The following is an 18,362-nucleotide window of genomic DNA, read 5'->3' as shown; positions in this document are numbered from 1 at the left end:
CGCTGCTTGGAAGACCACTCACATTTCGTGAGCACACACCACACCAAGTTTTTCTCTCACAGGATCCTTCTTCCGTTTTCTTGACTGTAAAGCTGTTCCTACCTTCCTCATAGTTCCCACTGGGGAAATTGAGGACTGAGGCTCAGAGAGGGAGGTGCCGTGTGCCCCCTGCTTCCTTGGCCCATGAATCACACTAAGTTGCCTCAAATGCTTTGAATTCTCTCCTTCTGGTAAGCATGCTCCCTTCCCAAAGCCCAGCTTGAATGTCCCCTCCTCTAGCGAGCTTCCTCAGACCCCTCTCTCAAGCCAGAGCAGGCCACACTTTGCTCTGGTTTCCACCGCACACCACGCAGATGGCTCACCTGTTATGAATCCTTGTCGTCCATGACTCCGCTTCACCAGACAAAGGACCATCACATTCGCCACATTCCCAGACCCTAACAAAAGGGCAAGGACACAGTAGGCATCTGTGAGTGTTTTCTAAATAGATGACTGGATAAGTGAATAAATGAGTGAGCTGCTGGGAGGAAAAATATGTGGGAAGTTGACCCCAGTCCCAGGGCCCAGATGATCTTACACAGGCCCTGCCCTCTCTTTGCATTGTCCCAGTGTAGTGAAATTAACTGTTCTCTCTCTCATTATTAATTATTTTTGGTACGATGATGTCCACTCCCTGGCCTCCACTGACAAGCTGGGACACACCCATCATGCTCCACTGTTAATCTGATCACAGATGAAGTGCAGGCTGGGAAAGCCCTCCGAACAGCAGAGGCTCACGGCCAGCCGGTCAGTACTCAAGGCCATGGTAGGTCACCTGAGGGGCTGGTGCCAGGGCCCAGATTGGCCAGAAATTAGCCACATCTGCTGAGTATGAATGGATTTATTTTAGCAAATACATAAACGTTGTAGGTGGTTTTAACCAAAGCATATCCAGGAAACAAAAAAGCTGAAGCAAATATGCCAAAATATCAATATTAATTATTTTGAGTGGTGGGAATGTTAATGATAGTTATTTTCTTTACACTTTTCTGCACCATTTTAAAAGGCTCGGCCTCTGTTGTATGGGGTGCAACTAAACACAAAAACATCAATCTGCTTGCCAGTTATGCTCCAAAGGTGGGAGTCCTTGACATCTGAAATGTGCCCTCTACCTGCAACAATCCCTTTCCCACAACTGCACTCCACCCACCCTTTCTGAAACCTGGACCCCACCCTTTCTGAGGTCTGGCTTTCCATTCTGGGACCTACCCCATAGTCTTTCAACACATCGGTTTTTTCCTTAAATTAGCTAGAATGGGTTTCCTGTTTGTTTGCTAACTAAAGACCTCTTTAGAGATAGGTGCCAAAAGGCAAGAGCTGTGTGAGAACATCCAGGTGTGTGCAGCTCTGTGTGTCAAAACTGGTATGCCAGGCCAGTTACGACTTACATCTACTCTCCTGCCAGTACCTGGGTGATAATGAAGCCAGAGTTAAACAAGAGTCTTGTCAATGTGATTGACTCTGGAAGACTAGAATCATGTGGTCTAGGTACTTGCCTTCTTAGCAATCAGAGGAGTTTGAAAAATTGACAGCACATCCTTTAAACCATTTCTATTGAATATGAGTTTTCTTGGCCTGGCTTTAGGCAGGAAAATGCCTGGTGTGTCTAGGGAACAATCAAGAGATCTGTGTGTGTTACTTAGTGTGACCATGTGGAGGAACAGAGAAAAATGAAGTTATGAAGTTCCATCAGGGCTCTAGAATTGAGGCCCCAACTTCTAGGCTGGGGAACTGAGAGGCCCTGAATGCTCCCAGGTGACCTCTGTTTTCAGAAATAAATCGGCAGCAGTGAGGGAGGTACACTAGTGGCTTTTTGTGCATATTCCCACTGTGTATTCTGGTCTCAGTCTCGCCTGGGCCCTCAGTTTGCTGAGATAGACTTCTGAGTCTTCCTACACTCTGTCTTGCTCTCTAAAACAGCCATTTTAAATCCCCCCAGTCTTCTTAGACCTCTGGCCCATCACTTCCCCCCAACCTGACAGAGAGAACAGACACGATCACATGGGGATATCCTCAACTTCTGTCTTCAAACCTACATTCCAGAAGTCAGAATGCACTGACTTCTGCTCCCATCCTTCCTCCTAAAGCCAATGCCTCCCACCACTCCAGTGGCATCTTTCTCTATTATCCCTTCTCTGTGTATCTTCAACCTCTTTCTCTAAAACCTCATTGCTTTTAGCATTTAAACATAATGAAGCCTCTCCTACCTTAAAACAGCAACTCTCCCTCAGTCCTGGCTCCTATTTCCCCCCATACCTTTCACTGACAAATTTTGTGAGAGCTGCCTATGCTCGATCTTTCCACTTCACCTCTCATGCATTACTTCTGCCTCTGACACTGCACTCCTCCACTGAAATAGCACCAGCCAAGGGCACCAGCGACTACTTCTGTTTCTAAATTTAGTTGTTGGAAACCATCCTCAATTTCTCCCTCTCCTTGACCCTCCATATCTAATCAGCCTCCGAGCCTTGGCCACTGTCCCTCCTAAATAGTGCTCAGCCCATCATTAGACTCTCTCCATCCCCAGGCCGCTCCTGACCCACGACTCTTATCATGTCACTTCTTTGTCTTGCCTGCCGTCTTGCCCGCTCCCATCCAGTCTCCCCACGGTGAGAGAATCAGCTTTCTAAAACCCCAGTCCCTTGTTTAAAGCCCCTCAATGGCCTTCAGGATAAAGTGTGAATTCTTTAACCTCGTTTACATATTCTGACCCCCAACCTGTGGGAATGGAAACAAGGCGACGCTTACTCTGTGTCAAATATCAGCTGGGCGACTTCTACATTCTGAAAGGTCTTGTAAGAGGCCAATGAAAATGGTAATTAAGAGGCCACAGGTGGGACTTCCCTGGTGGCAGTGGCGCAGTGGTTAAGAATCTGCCTGCCAGTGCAGGGGACACGGGTTCGAGCCCTGGTCCGGGAAGATCCCACATGCCGCGGAGCAACTAAGCCCGTGCGCCACAACAACTGAGCTTGTGCTCTAGAGCCTGCGTGCCACAACTACTGAAGCCTGTGGTCCACAACAAGAGAAGCCACCGCAATGAGAAGCCCGCGCACTGCAACAAAGAGTAGCCCCCGCTCACGTAACTAGAGAAAGCCCGCACGCAGCAACGAGGACCCAACGCAGCCAAAAATAAATAAATAAAACAAATTTTAAAAATACATTATTAAAAAAAAAAAGAAGAGGTCACAGGTGACCATAAGAGATAGTCAGTGGAGATGAAAGTATAATTAACAGGAGGTTAAGAAAGAAGTGGAGGCTGGTTGTGCAAACTATCTTGGCAGGGAAGGAGACAGGGTGGTGACTTGTGGGTAAAGCAACATTAAGATTTTGTAAGGGAGGAGATGCCAAACAGTTTTTGGTGGAAGATAAAGAGATCCAAGCAATTGGAAAGGGGATAGTTTTTGGTAAAGATCTGGAGATCATGACACACATGGGAGACTGAGCACACCCTGCTGATAGGAGTATAAATAACTTTTCTGCACTACAATTTGGAGATAACACAAACATTTTAAAAAGTAAAAATTTCCATTCCTTTTTGACTCAGTAATTTCACTACTAAAAAAATTTTTTTCCTGAGAAAATAAACATGGGTGTGCATATTTAGCTACAGGGATGTTTATCAATCTATTAGATAATCTATTCGATAAAAGCAAACAAAAAGTTAACAACCTAAATGTCATAATAGGCTTTTAATCAATTTATGATACAGCTATTCAGTGAAATGCTGCATAGCCATTAAAAACGATATAGAAGGTGTGAAATAGAGATAATACAGTATTTACAATATTATCCCATTTCTGTATTAAAAATGTTTTTATATGCAATGAAAAGTCTGGGAAGATATACATCACAATATTAACAGCAGACATCTCTGGACAGTGTGGTATAATACATTTTTTTGTTTCTTTGAACTTCCTAAAATTTCATCATGAAAACAACTTATAAAAGCACACACACATACATAGGGAGTCCATTTATACAAAGTTTAAGAACAAGCAAAACTTCTATAGTGAAAGAAGTCAAAATAGTTGGTTATGTCTGAGAGGCTATTGATTGGGAAGGTGCACGAGGGAACTTTCTGGGGTAATGTGGTGTTCTGCATCTTGGCTTTGGTGTACATTTAGGTAAACTTTTATCAAGCTGTGGATTTAAGAGCTGGACATTTTCCTGGGTGTAAATTATATCTCTTTTAAAAGAAAATACACCCACAAGACAGAAGAGAAACAGGAAGCAGGTGACATCACAGAACAATTTTGAGGTGAAAAAGGAAGATGAGGAAGTTCTGTGACAAGACCTCAGTTTTCTCAGGAAGTAAGATGTTGCAGTAGGTTTAGAGTGAGTGAGGAGGATGCAGGTGGGCTTGGATTTGAGAAAGGGGGACACAGTGAAGCAGTGCCTATGGCGTAGAAATGCATAGGGTTTCCTCGAGCTGGATCAAAGGAGTGGGCACCAACCCCCAGGGCTTTTCAACTCACTGTGATACATGCTAGGATTCTGCAGCTGAAGGAGCAAGAGGAAAGAAATCAAACGGTTGAGTTTACTATGGGAATTGTGACAGTCAGTACTGGCTTGTAGTGGAGAGAGGTGTGAAGCCAAGATGACACCAGTAGGGAGACTGAAATGAGGGTGAAGGGACAGGAGGGCTTTGAGGGCAGAGTAGGGACAGTGGAGTTGGAGTGGTAACAGCTGTGGTGAGAGGGATTGGTTCTTAAGTCCTGAGGGTGAAGTAGTTCTGAGTGAAGTCCACACTCAAAGCAGGGGACTGCTGGCATAGGAGGGAGGGAAGCGACCACTCATCTAAGTGTCCATCTACCCAATGCCAGGCACTCACAGATACCAGCTCATTTAAATGGCACCTGGAGGGGATGGTTAGGACTTGGCACTTTCACTGCCGGGGGCCGGGGCACTAAGATCCTGAAAGCCACTCCGTGCGGCCAAAACAAATAAAAAAAACCCCAACCCGCCCCCCCCCCCCAAATGGCACCTGGACTTTTGCAAGGATGTACTGCCATGAGACTTATATAGGAGGAAACTTGCCCTAGATCAATCTGTAAGCAGCAGTTTCAAATCCAGATTTGACTCCAAAGCCACATCCCACCATACTCAGCTGCCACACAAGGCAAATCAGGAGCGGAAGAACGGGAACTTTAGGGACTCCAAATATGTAGACGTGAGTTATTGAGGTTGCTGGTGGAAACTATCAGTTGCCAACATCTGGAGAATGGCCAGTAGCAACCAGAACAGGATAAAGTAGTCCAAGCAGATGGCATGTGCTTTGGGAGTTTGCCCTGGAGGACAGTGCATCAAAGTGGCAGAAGCGGCAAGAGGAAGGGACTCTGGTGGCTCGGGGCTTGTGGCTCCATCAAGGTAAAAGCACACATGGAGTTCCAACTGCAGTGATGGACGTGTGTCAAGAAAAAAGTGTCGGGCACCATTTGCCCATAAGCAAAGCCTCAACCCCTCCCCTTTTTCTCTCCTTCCTTGATCCACATGGGGTGAATTGCTAGCAGTGGGCAAACTACGAACTGGAAAACAGTAATAGGAGCCTTTACCCAACACTTATTAGGTGCCAGGCAATCCGCAGCAGCAGTTCACTGAACCTGCATGGAAATGGTACAGTTGGCCCTATTTTACTGATGATGAAACTGAAGCCAGGAGAGCCGAGGTCAGTTGGCCAAAATCACAGCCCCAGTCAGGATTTGTGAGACCAGGTGTATCTGGCATCAGAGACTGCATCTTCCTTGACTCTATTAATCGATGGCAAAATTTTTATATGTAAGCTTCACAATTGCGAAGTATTCATTTTTAGTGGATTCTGACCTAAGGTGAATAAACTCTTCTTGAAAACTTACTAGATGAAGAAGACATTCTAGTTTACACTTGAGATGTGCATTCAAAAAAATTATATACACGCATACCCACCTACACACCTTTGGGTAAGCAACAGGGCAGACTCTGAAGGTGACAAGAATCCATGAGTTCTTTGCCCAGGACAGACAGTGGGAAAGAGAAAGGCAAAGAATTGAGGCTTAAATTTCCTCTCAGAAAATATGAGCAAAAATACCTAGGAGCATAGTTCCAATAGCCCAGCATCTGTTAGATGCAAAGTGACTCTTCTCTAACCACTCATGTGCAAGGACATGGGTCTGTTCTGGCAGGAGAAACGACATGCCTTAAGAAACTGATAGTTATTAATGCCAGAAAATATACCTTCAAAATACACTCCCTTAGAGAAAGGGGAACAAATACTTAAATGACACCTGTGTCAGGTGCTTCATATACATTTTTTAAGGTTTTTTTTTCATTTATTTGATTTAATCTTTTAATCTACAATCCTATCCTGAGGCAGATGATGTTAACTTTTCAGTTGGGGAAACTAAAGCTCATGGAAGCTAGAAAACTGTCTGAGGTCATAAGGCTGTCAAATGACAGAGCCCCAGTTTGAACCCAGATCTGCCAGCTCCTGCTACTAAAGCACACTGCCTGAGCTGACATTTTCCACAGGAGCACATTTCAGAAGGTCTATTTTAACTCCCTGCCTCTTGGCAACGTTCCCTCTGTTCCCTCTCCTGGTGTTTTCCAACCTTGCCTTCAGACAGAGAAACATCTACCAGATCTCCCCTAGACAGAAAGACCCACAACTTGTTAGGAAATTTTTGTTATAAAACATTTAATGTTAACCTACAATACAATGTAAACTTTTATGAAAAAAATTTAAAGTACACTAGATTTCTTCAGTAAATTATCACATAACTATTCAGGTGCAGTACAAGTTGGGGCACTGCATCCTTTGTGGATGGATTTCCTGTTGCTGCATCCTTCACAAGTCCTAAAAAAAACCAGTTGTAAAGTGGAGCTCCTTGTTCAAGCACCAGATAATACACTCCTGATTTTGCATTCTGGGGGTTATCACTCCTTCCCACAGTCATTTTCCGTAACTTTTTCCTTGGCCTTGGCACCATTAGCAATTTTCAAGACAGCTCAGTTGAAGATTCTAGGTTCTTTTTCTTTTTTTTTTTTAAAGAAATATTCTCCATTGGCCATCTTATCCAAACACCATAGTGAAAACAAGCAAGGAGAAAGGAGTTATTTGCTGCAGGAAATTCTGCAGAAGTGAAAGAAGACTGAGGCTACAGAAATTCGACTGACTTCAATTAGGGATCTTTGGTCGGTTCCTATGGAAATGCAGCTGAATCTACTTTAGCCTTGGGCGTACAGAACAAAACTGGAAACAAGTGTTTCTGTTTAGTTGATGACTTGCCATTTGGAAACAACAGCTGAAAATCACCAGGAGGTGGTTTGGGAAGAAGAGCGAATGCTTGCAGATCACCGGCTTCTCAGTGTTTTCTCACTTGCAGGTCCCATCAAGTTCCCAGAGGTCCTTGGGAGTAACATACAGATTGTACGGGCGTTGATAGAATGTGTGTCTTCCATGGAGGAAAGGAGATGGCACCTAGGCAGCAGGTCTAGGTCAGTGTGAAGACAGGAACCGGGACTGAGGAAAGCAGGGCTGTTTCAACGCTAGGAAGCAGCATGTGTTTCAGGTGGAGCCTCTTGAAAACTAAAGTAAATGGACAGGCCAACCCAAGAGTTGTACCAACACGAACAGACTTTAATACTCTGGCATCTGACCTCCTTCACTGGACAAGTTATCAAAAGGCAACAGGCGTAAAGTGCACATCATAGAATAAGATGCAGATTGAATTAAGAAAAAAATTTACAACTTCCCAAAGAGGTGTGGAAAAAATACTTGGTACACCCAGCCTGGTGAAGGTCCTTAATACCCTCCTACGCAGGGAAACAGCTCTGCATTCCAGACAGGGAGGGTGGCTCCGAGTTAAGAGGAAAAATTCATCTTTGCATGGTTGTCAGCAGGAAGCAGACTTCACGTAAGGTAGAATGGAGAACACAGTTTATCCTTAGTCACTCCAGATACATTTTATGACAACAGTCGGAAAGCGATTTCCCACTCATCTGGACTTGGGACACCAGGAAACAAAGTGAAAGAAAAACAGGCAGCCAGGAGCAGAACTAAAGTTTCCTGGAGATGGTGCTGCAGACACCTGTGCCAAGGCCACTGGGAAATTCTCAGGCTCCCCAGGTGATACCCATGGGGCTCCTCACCCTGCCCCTTGGTGTTTACCCCAACCACTAAGGGTGGCAGAGAAGACCAGTCACATCACTGCTACCTAAAAGAATGGTCCTTAGTTTTAGCTAAGCAAGAGAAAGCCTTTGGAGGCTGCAAATCTAGCAAGTTATGCTTTATGTTGACACGAACCCCTGGCCTCACAGCATGCTAGGGAACTGCAATAAATTCAGTAACTTGCAGTGTTACAAGTTCTGCAAGTCTAGCTACAGAACACTTTGGAATACCTGTCAGCTCACGCTGACATCTGTGAATACATGGCCTGACCCCAGTACCCATTACCATAAACTCAACCACAGATGAGACATCAGAGGGAAAAACCCCTACTGCTTCAACACAGCAAGAGAGGGAGAGGATAAAACTGCCCCCAGCAGGTGGCTACATCAAAAACTGAAATGTGCCTTCCGACACTTTACACAGGCTGAGTTCTGTCTTGGCTCCCTTCAAGGCCTCTGGTTCTTTCAACCCTTAAAACACCACCATCACCACCACATTCCCAGTGAGACAGGCGGGGTACTCTCACATGGTTCTGCTTGTTCCACCACAGACCCTGCTAGTCCTCTGGAAAGGCACCAAGCTTGGCAATTCAGGAAAGCTCAGGGCTGGGCAGGAATAGCATGCACATGTCAGAACACATATCCTTTGTTCAGATCCCATAGTGACCACCTGGTCCAGATTCCAAGGAAAAGTTGTGGTTGTACGTATAGGTTAGTCTACACGGAGTTCATACCATGTATATGGGTGTATCTGTACATACACAGCCTTTGTAGGGCTACAAACCCAGATTTCCTCCCATTGTACCAAGTGGGGTGCATAGGTGGCAAGAAAGGACAGCAAGAGTTGGACCAAAAAGAACCTCTCTGGGAACGAGAGGGACAATGGCAGAAATAAGCACAAACCAGCCTGGGACACCTTTATTACACTCTTGTGGGCTAAGGAGCCCAGGGCAAGAATTCATGGGTTTAAGAAATAGCTCTTTATCAAATGATGTTAAGGAAAAAAAATACACCTATGTCAGCCTGATTCCTTTGGTCATTACAAAGCAACAACACAAAAAATTTAAAGTTATTCATAAATTGTGGGAAGTTCAAGGAACACCTCTGCTCTGTGCCTTCCCTTCCCTCTCTTCTCCAGAGGTGGAAGAAGCAAGTCCTCAGGAGACGCTGCAGTAGCTGATTGTTGGAGGTTTTTTCACTTTTATTTTCTATAAAAGCAAGAAATGAATGAGATTTCATGGGAATGTCCCCTCCCCCGTTGGGACAATGGCTGGGTTGGAGGTGAAGAGCCTCCTTTCCTTGGAAGGTATGGTGCAGAGGCAGTAGGGAAGGGCAGGTTTGCCAGCAGGAACGTTCACTGCTAACCTCGAGTGCACACACAGGTGGCGACTTTTGCAGGCAGCATGGTTTCCGATCCTTCCTGAGGATGCAGCAGTCTTTTAAAAAAAATATTGTATTATAATAATAATAATATGAATTTCTCTCTCTTAATTTTTTTTTTTTTTTCCATTTCTTTTAGGGATTGGGGTGGAAAAGGAGAGGAAGAAAAAGTGTCATTCGTCTGTTAGGTCCTGAACAAAGAGAACTTCTGTGTGGCTGAGTCCGGCCTCCTGCAGTGTGGGGGGGTTGGGCCACTCCTCTGAAGGGGTGCAGGGCAGCACCCTCCGGGGAAAATTGGCTTCAATCTGAAACTTTTCAGGGCTTTCTTTCAAGGAGAATAAGAAGTCGTGGATTACCTGCAGAAAAAGAAGGTAATTTTCTATTACCTATAGAAAAAGAAGGGCAGTGAGAAAAAGACAAAGACACACACACAACCATGAAATCCAATATACCCCAGCTCTCCCCAGAGTAACTTGGAGATATGAAGTAATCACATTAGATTGAAGTTCCATTTCAAAGTCGATCCATTTCACAGAGCAAACATGTCGGGAAGCTCTTTTAAGAGATTGATTACACAGCCCAATGCTAGTCCTACTCTGAGTTGACCCATCTGTTTCTTTTTTGAAAACCTGTCTGATATAAAGTTAAACATTTTAAACTTACAAATAACCAAGAGTTACAGTAAAGTTGGAAGCATAGGTACAGAATTTTTTCTTTGAACCAGCTGAAAGAGAGCTACGAACTGAATGTCCCATCACCCCAGAATACTTGTGCACATCTTACAAACAGGGCAATCACCTTCATAAAACAACCCTCAAAATCAGGAAACTTAACTGATACATTATTACTGTAATATAATATAATATAATATAATATAATATAATATAATATAATATAATGTAATATAATATACATTAAATTTTTATTCAGGCCCTTTTCAAGTTTTGGCAGTTGCCTTTTATAGCAAAAAGATCCAGTTTAAAACTGTATGTTGCATTTAGTCGTTGTCACATCTCCTAAGTCTGCTCCGTTTAACCTGGAACAAATCCTCAGGATTTCCTTGACTTTCATGACCTTGAAACTCCTAAAGATTACTGGTCAGTTACTTTGTCTCTCAATTCGTTTATCTGATGTTTATTCTTATTAGATTCCAGTTATGCATCTTTGACAGGAGTATTACAGAAATGACGCGGTGCTCTACTCAATGCATCCTATTCAGGTGGAGTACAATTTCATTTTGCTCCATTACCTATGATGTCCACTGTGACCACTTGATTAAGATGGTGCCTGCCAGGCCTCTCCGCTCTAAGGTAGTCTTTTCTCCTTTGTTATTAACGAGTATTTTGTGGGGAGGTACTCTGAGACTACAGAGACATTCGGCTCCTCAAACTTTCTTCAATTTATTTATTTATATTAATATAGAGCCATGCTTTCCTATTTTACTCAATAGGTTCTAATGTTTCAGATGGAGTCCGAGGAGCCCAGACAAGCTGGCCTCCGTGTCTTTCTGACATGTCTCCATCATTCTTTGAATAATTCCTTGCTTTGTGGCACAAGGTGTTCCAGGCTAATCTTGTATTTTCCTTGTCCCAGTCCTGGAATCAGCCATTTCTCCAAGGAACCGTGATTCTTCTTAATGGACAATGCTATTTAAAAACCATGATCTAGGGAATTCCCTGGAGGTCCAGTGTTTATTTAGGATTCCACACTTCCACTGCAGGGAGCATGGGTTCGATCCCCGATCCCTGGTCGGGGAACTAAGACCTTGCATGCTGTGTGGTGTGGCCAAAAACGAAAAGACAGAAAATAAATAAATAACAACCATGATCTAGGTGCTAGGTATGTTCATTGCTATTGGGGTGCTGATGTTCCCAAGCACTCTCTGTGGAGAAACCCAGGCAATGTGTACATACATATATGCATCTATATCTGTATTTCCCCCTGTATACTGAGAGCCATGAGTTGATTCCCCTCTCCTCATGTACATCCTCCTTACCTGGTTCTGGATTTAACACCCACCCATCCCCAGGCCACTTGGGCTCTGACTTCTCTGCACTGGGTGCCCCCACATATGCACACCTCCTTCACTTGATCGAGATCTGACACCCTCCACGTAGACCTCTCTTCTGTGAGAAAGCCCTCTTCACCCTGGTCTGGCTCTGGCAAGGTACAGGTAAATTCTTATTTTCCCCTGTCTCTTAACGCCACACATTAAGAACAGGCACCCTGGGTCTGATCTATGGTCCTCTTTATCTCAAATTCTGTTTTTAACAAGACTCTAAGGGATGTGCGGTATAGGGCACTGCTAACCTCTTTCAGGTCCATCCCAAAGATCAGGAGCACCCCATTCAAGTTACCCCTTACTTTTTTGAGGGAATCTATTTCTATTTCCTTTTTGTTCCTCCCCTCTGCCTGAAGAGGCTATTGCTACAAATCCGTTTACGGAGTAAATTCATTTTCCTTTCACCTAATCCATTCATGATTTTACAAAATTCTCATATTTTGGTCCACCAACCTTAATCACTTTCAGTTCCTTTCTCTGTCTTTGCAATTTCCATTAACATTCATTCTCCTTTTCTTTTCTTGAGATGCATCAGTTAGACTTGCACCAAGTATTCTTGGTATGAACCCAACAAGGGTTTTACAAAAGGGCAAAATATCTTGCTTCCTTTTCAGCCACTGCTTGACAATACTCAACACTGATACAACACTGGCATTTTCTGTTTATCACTGGCAATGCGCCAATACCATCAGGAAACAGATGAAATCACCTCTACAGGTCCCTTTGGTTCATAATGGATAGAAAAATGATTTCTGGGCTGAGTATGATTTGGTTTCTCTCTTACATGCATTCATTTAGGAGAAAGTCAGCTGCCACTTTTCTGCTCACTCTTGAAGGCTAGATTTTTCTACAGTTTACCCTTTTTTATCCTAGCTTTTAACCCCTGTCAAGAGCTGAGCATCATGCACAAACAGCATTTTGCTGCACATTCACTCATGGAGAGTATTTATAAAGGGTAGAGCTCACAGGAAGATCACACAAAGTCTGCAGGAGCACTAAAAAACTGTAACTCATTATTCAGTTACATGTTATTAACTCTATGAATGTTGAATGAAAGGCCAGCACTGCCAATACACCTCTCCTCTTACACTTCTTTCCTTCCCATCTGATCCTTGTCCCCATTTACGAATTATTTCTATCCATCTGAAGTTTTTTCTCCTTTAAAAAATAACTTGTAGTGTAAACGTATTTAAAAAGCCTACAAGGATTAAATATTTAACAAATGGGTTGGTTCCCCTTTGGCTAAAAGTCTATTCTATTCCACAATTCTAATAGATTTTCCTCCAAAATTCTCAAGAGAGGAAATTTTGGTTAGGCTTTTCATATACAAAATGATAATTAGAGTTTGGGGAGTAAAAGCTCCATAAGCGCTTGGGCATACTACAGAGAAACTGTCAGTGAACATGGCTGCAAGCTAATACCCACACAGAAAACAGCAGTTAGGAAACACATCAAGGAAAGGAAATGAACATTTAGAAACCATCTACTACATGCTAGGTCCTGTGTGAGGCTCATTCATGTTATTCCCAACTAAGAAATCCAAAGTTAGAGATGTGAGCACCTTCCCCCATATAAATCAATGTATAAATGAGAGATAAACAAATAAAATGAGGAAGCTATTGCTTCTCTCTCACCAGAATGCCTCACAACGTTTTACTCTGAATTAGCTCTTTGAATCGTCTTACATTCCTTACTGGCCAGTAAGCTCCATGAATTCCAGAACCATGCTTTACTCACCTGCATAACCCCTAGGGTGCCTAGCACAGTGCCTGACATACCTTCAGTTTAATGTTATCAGAGGACAGGTTATATTTCCATTTTACATATGGGATATATCTGAGGTCCTATAAGAGACTCTCTAACTTGGACAATGTTTTCCAGTTAAACAGGAGAAGTAATGAATGTGCTACCCAGCCTCACCTGACTACAGAGCATCCACATTTCTATTATGGAGTTTATTCTTGATTATTTCAAATGATCAGGGAAATGGCAGAATCTATTATAGTTGTAAACTTGGAAAGGCAACTTACCAACGCTCAATATAAACAGGAACTTCCTTCTGCTAATAAACACCAAAAACAATAGCGTTTGAATGCTTACTATGAGCCAGGCACAATGTTGAGCACTTTACATATGAACTTAATCCTAACAATCCTATTAAAGAGCGACTATTATACCCATTTTACAGATGAGGAAACTGAGGCTTAGAGATTAAGTAAACTGACCAAGGAAACACATCTATTAACAGTGGAACAATGAGAATTTGATCTTCATTCTGTGAGACTCTGAGAGTCTCTGCTTTTAACTACATCCCTATGGAATGACAAACACTATTTACCTATGGACACCAGATATACAAGGTAGCCCTACTAAGTGGGGCTTCTAATGGGCTGAGTAGAAAGCAAGAGTGACAACTGCATGCAAGCTGCACATGCATTTATATTCAGTTGTGTAATTCCAGTCCTTCCAGGGCAGCGGGGATAGAGCTTTTTCTACACAGCAAGGGGTTCTGGTGGGATTCTAAAGCCAATCCAAGTCGAGCAGCTTGGAAGAGCCTCCCACCTCCAACATACAAGTCTTTTGTGGGACTTCTTGGTAAGGTATCTTTTCTTCTTAGCAGAGCTCCAACATGATAAAATGAAACCTTAATAACTGCTTTGAGTTGGCAGCTAGACCTGAAGGAACCTACAGTAATTCAGTGCACTCTTCTCTCTGCCCCACCTCCTTCCTCCCCTGTTCATCAGAGCAGCAGATACAGCAACAACACTCTTGCGAGTCTTTAAAAGTTTCCATATCTACAGCCCAGACAGCCCAGACTTTATACACACTTCACGCAACTTAGGCAGTCCTTACTGTTAGAGACTGTGAAAAGTGGAATCGTCTTTCTACTCGAGAATCATTGGGTAATTTGAAAATGATTTTGACACTTTCAGGGTCATCAGGGGAAGGCTCCGGGGGCAGGCACTCCAACTTCCTTTCCTTCTCCTCTTGTAAATTCTGTAGAGACACAAAGCAAAGGTGAGGCTATGGCTCCAATTAGGGAACAAGGAAACAAGAAACACAATCACATCATGTAGGTTTACTGGGCAGTCAGACGAAAAATTAATAACCAGTATCAGAAGAAAAACTTCTTGGCAAGGGTCAGAAACACCCTAATTCAAAATATATTTATTTGATTACATACTATTGCATCACATGTATTATTTATTGACTATGTTAAGGTATGTAACTGTTAGAAAAAAGGGAATGACTAAAAGACCCTGGCTATAATCAAGCGGCAATATGCAATGAAACAAGATGATGAATAAAATGTCAGATGAGCTAAACACTGGTACTAAGAATGAATGCTTAAAACCTACTGCTGTGAATTAGCATATTGAACTGCTTATTATCTATTTATACTTACTTTTCATGGAACAGAGCTGGTCTGCCTAACTTTTACTTACTCTTGTATTTGTTTTAATAAACTTTTTAAACAATTAAAAAATACTTTTTGTGAAAATGTAGTAAATATTAAAATGGCATGGAGAATTTAAATCACTCACAATCCTATCATCTAGTTTTTTTTCTTTCACACTTGAGAAAAGACCAGTTCGGGAGTCACCAGAAGTAAATAAAGACAGGCTCCTTACCCGCCGCCGTCTCTCCTCTGCCAGCTTCTGCTGCTGCACCTCTTCCTCCTTCCGTCGCTTCCGCTCCCGCTCCTCCCGCTTCTTCCTCTCTTTCTCCTGGTCAGCCCGGAGAGAGGCCAGGTAGGCCTCATCCTGTTGTTGTCTCAGCACCTGGGTCTGGTTTCGTTCTTCCCTGTGGACAGATCAAAAGCATAGAGGGAAAAAATAAATCTCACAAAGCTCTGTGTTTTCTTATATTGAAATTTTTTAGAGGGTTAAAAAGGTTGACAATCTTGGCAGATGACCAGTTAACATTACCATAAGGGATTCAGATTCTCATGCAGAACCTGAATGAGCCATCTCTTTTCTTACTTTAATTTGGCAGAAAAAGAAATGGCAAGCTTTTCCCTCTCTTTTTTTTTTTTTTTGGCGGTACGCGGGCCTCTCACTGTTGCGGCCTCTCCCATTGCGGAGCACAGGCTCCGGACGCGCAGGCTCAGCGGCCACGGCTCACGGGCCCAGCTGCTCCGCGGCATGTGGGATCTTCCCGGACCAGGGCACGAACCCGTGTCCCCTGCATCGGCAGGCGGACTCTCAACCACTGCGCCACCAGGGAAGCCCCTTTCCCTCTCTTTTTAACTTTCCATGTAAAACTATCCTTTCCCCCCAATCCTAACAGAAGTAACACAATATTATTGCCGTAAAATGACCAGCGGGATATTTTATAGGTAAATACCTTTCTGGGTTACAACATTTTTGTGTATGTTGCTTTCATAAAACCAAAAAACCACATACACACATTTTAGAAGATGTGAAAAATATAGAAACATCTTATTCAGAGTTCTACTAATCAAAGAGAAAACACTGTAACATTTTGGGATATTTCTTTTTCTCTCCAAAAAATTGTGTATGTACATAGGAGTGTGTGTGTCTGTGTCTCTAAAATTAAAAGGAAATATCTCAGAATGTTAAAAGTGGTGGTAGGATTATGAATGATTTAAAATTTCTTCTGTGCTTTTCTATGTTTCCTGAATTTTCTACATTAATTAATGCACATTACTTAAGTGATGGGGGAGTTATAAGCATTCCTCATTTTTTACATTTAAGTTCTTTATATCATGCTCAGCTATTTTAAATGACACAATTTACATTCCTGAGCATAGAGTCCTGTCTTTATTTTGAATCACATCTCCAAGAAAAGATGATCTGATGGAGTTATTTAGGTCAAAATATATAAACATTTTAACACTAAATGGACAAGGCTTTTAAAGTTGCCTAACAGAGAAGAAGTCAGGATTTGTGGAGCCCCAGGTAAGGCACCCAAGTCTACAGCTGGTCTCAGTTCCAGAGAGGAACTCCCCTGTACCTCTCTAGGCGTTCTGACACCAGGTAAGTCTGGTTTGCATCCATGATAAATGTCAGCTGGTTAATGAGGTCATCAGGCTGAATGAGGCCTTCTAGCCGTCCTACCACAGTCATTCTCCGATCCTTCAACATAATCATGGCCAGGAATGGATAGGTGTTTTCTCTTAAAGCCTGCGAGACTGACAGAAAGAAGACCCAAAAGATCAAGGGCAGGACTTAGGGATAAAACAGATTAATTCTTAGACTTTACACAACAAGCAAGAGAGAAACTGCTTTGGTCTCAGTTGGGAAAGAAGGGAGGTGTCATTTATTCCCTGCCTACCTTTTTCCCTCCTAGTTTCTCAATCTTTTTGCTGTTGTTGTTATATATTTGTGTCCCTATTCCCAGGTAATTTGATTAGAGTAGGACAGGCTTTTCTGGTGGGGTGTGGTTGTCATGATGATGCTAGGGCAGGCTGCAGAGTTCAAGAACAATGTCTATTTGATGGAGGGAAAAGGATCTACAAAGACTCTGGCTACTGCTCAGCATAATTTCCCCCTGTGTTGGGGTCAAGCCTAAGGGGACAAGGCTGCAAGTCTCAAGCTTTATGTTACTGGTGAGGATCTCCACCATCATCTTCCCTGTCTTTTGTTCCTCTTATCCAATCCCTTCCTTCTCCCCTTTTCCTATGTCCCACCTGCCCCTATCCACTAAAAAAGGGCTAGCTTTTCTGTTCTGAAGGAGTTTAGAAAGTTGGTCTTCCAAATAACCAAGATTTTACAATTACAGAGTTTTACCTCTTTTACCTTATGATTTGAAAGAAGAGATTTTAAGCTTCTATTAAAAATATCCTTAGTCTCCTTCTATCTATCACTCCTCACACCCAAAGCCATAAGAGAATGGCAAAACATATACTGCAGGAACTTATCAGATGTTTAAAAACCAATTAGGTATAACAATTCGGATTCCAGGATGTAGACAAAACATCTGCTGCATCTTTGGTTCTCAGGATTTAGCACAGTGCCTGGTATGCTAGTATATATTCAAAAGTTGCTGAATAGAAGTAGCTGCAAAGTGACTACATTTTCCTTCACTAGATGCCTTTATATCTTATACTGACTTCTAAAGATATTTACCTCCAGTTAAGAGTTAGTTATAGTCAGCAAAGATCTGAGCTTTCTGAATCCCTATCAGCACTCAGGGTACTCAAACTCATTGTGCAAGAAGCTCTGTTAAAGTTGCTGATGACAAGAATAAACTCTTCAGTAAAAAGCTCATTAAGATTAAAGGCAAGCTGCTGGTCAGGACTGGTTTTTTTTTTTTTTTTTTTTTTTTGCGGTACGCGGGCCTCTCACTGTTGTGGCCTCTCCCGTTGCGGAGCACAAGCTCCGGACGCGCAGGCTCAGTGGCCATGGCTCACGGGCCTAGCCGCTCCGCGGCATGTGGGATCTTCTCGGACCGGGGCATGAACCCATGTCCCCTGCATCGGCAGGCGGACTCTCAACCACTGCGCCACCAGGGAAGCCCCAGGACTGGGTATTTTTAAAAATAAAACAGGCTCTGGCAATGGTTAACTGTAATGAATGGGCTAGAGTCTGACAGACCTAAGCTTGCTCACTGTATGATCCTGGGCCAGTGGCTTAAACTCTCTGAGCTTGTTTCCTAAACCATGAAGTGGAGGTAATACAACCCTCATCTCTCAGGACTGCTGAGAGGATTGGTCAGCCACAGAACAGTCATGCAATAAATGGCATGTCCTTCCAGATTATTCCAAAGATAGCTC

The 18,362-nt window shown here is 43.0% G+C and overlaps 1 protein-coding gene across 1 annotated transcript in view; it reads right to left on the bottom strand.

Moving 5' to 3' along the window:
* Window positions 1–6,692: 6,692 nt before the first annotated feature.
* The window catches only part of FAF2 (Fas associated factor family member 2), a 58,866-nt gene continuing 47,196 nt past the window's right edge, over window positions 6,693–18,362 (bottom strand). The window contains exons 8-11 of the mRNA XM_081232305.1: window positions 16,601–16,778; window positions 15,256–15,427; window positions 14,477–14,620; window positions 6,693–9,917 (exon numbers count right to left, since the gene is read on the bottom strand). Coding sequence (XP_081088431.1) covers window positions 9,735–9,917; window positions 14,477–14,620; window positions 15,256–15,427; window positions 16,601–16,778 — 677 coding nt within the window. The 3' untranslated portion in view covers window positions 6,693–9,734. The remainder of the gene's footprint in view (window positions 9,918–14,476; window positions 14,621–15,255; window positions 15,428–16,600; window positions 16,779–18,362) is intronic.

This window comes from Mesoplodon bidens (genome assembly GCF_964165515.1).
Source record: "Mesoplodon bidens genome assembly, chromosome: 4".
Taxonomy (NCBI): Eukaryota; Metazoa; Chordata; class Mammalia; order Artiodactyla; family Ziphiidae; genus Mesoplodon; species Mesoplodon bidens.
Note: the sequence above shows the minus strand (reverse complement) of the source record. Positions and strands in the feature narration are given on the sequence as shown.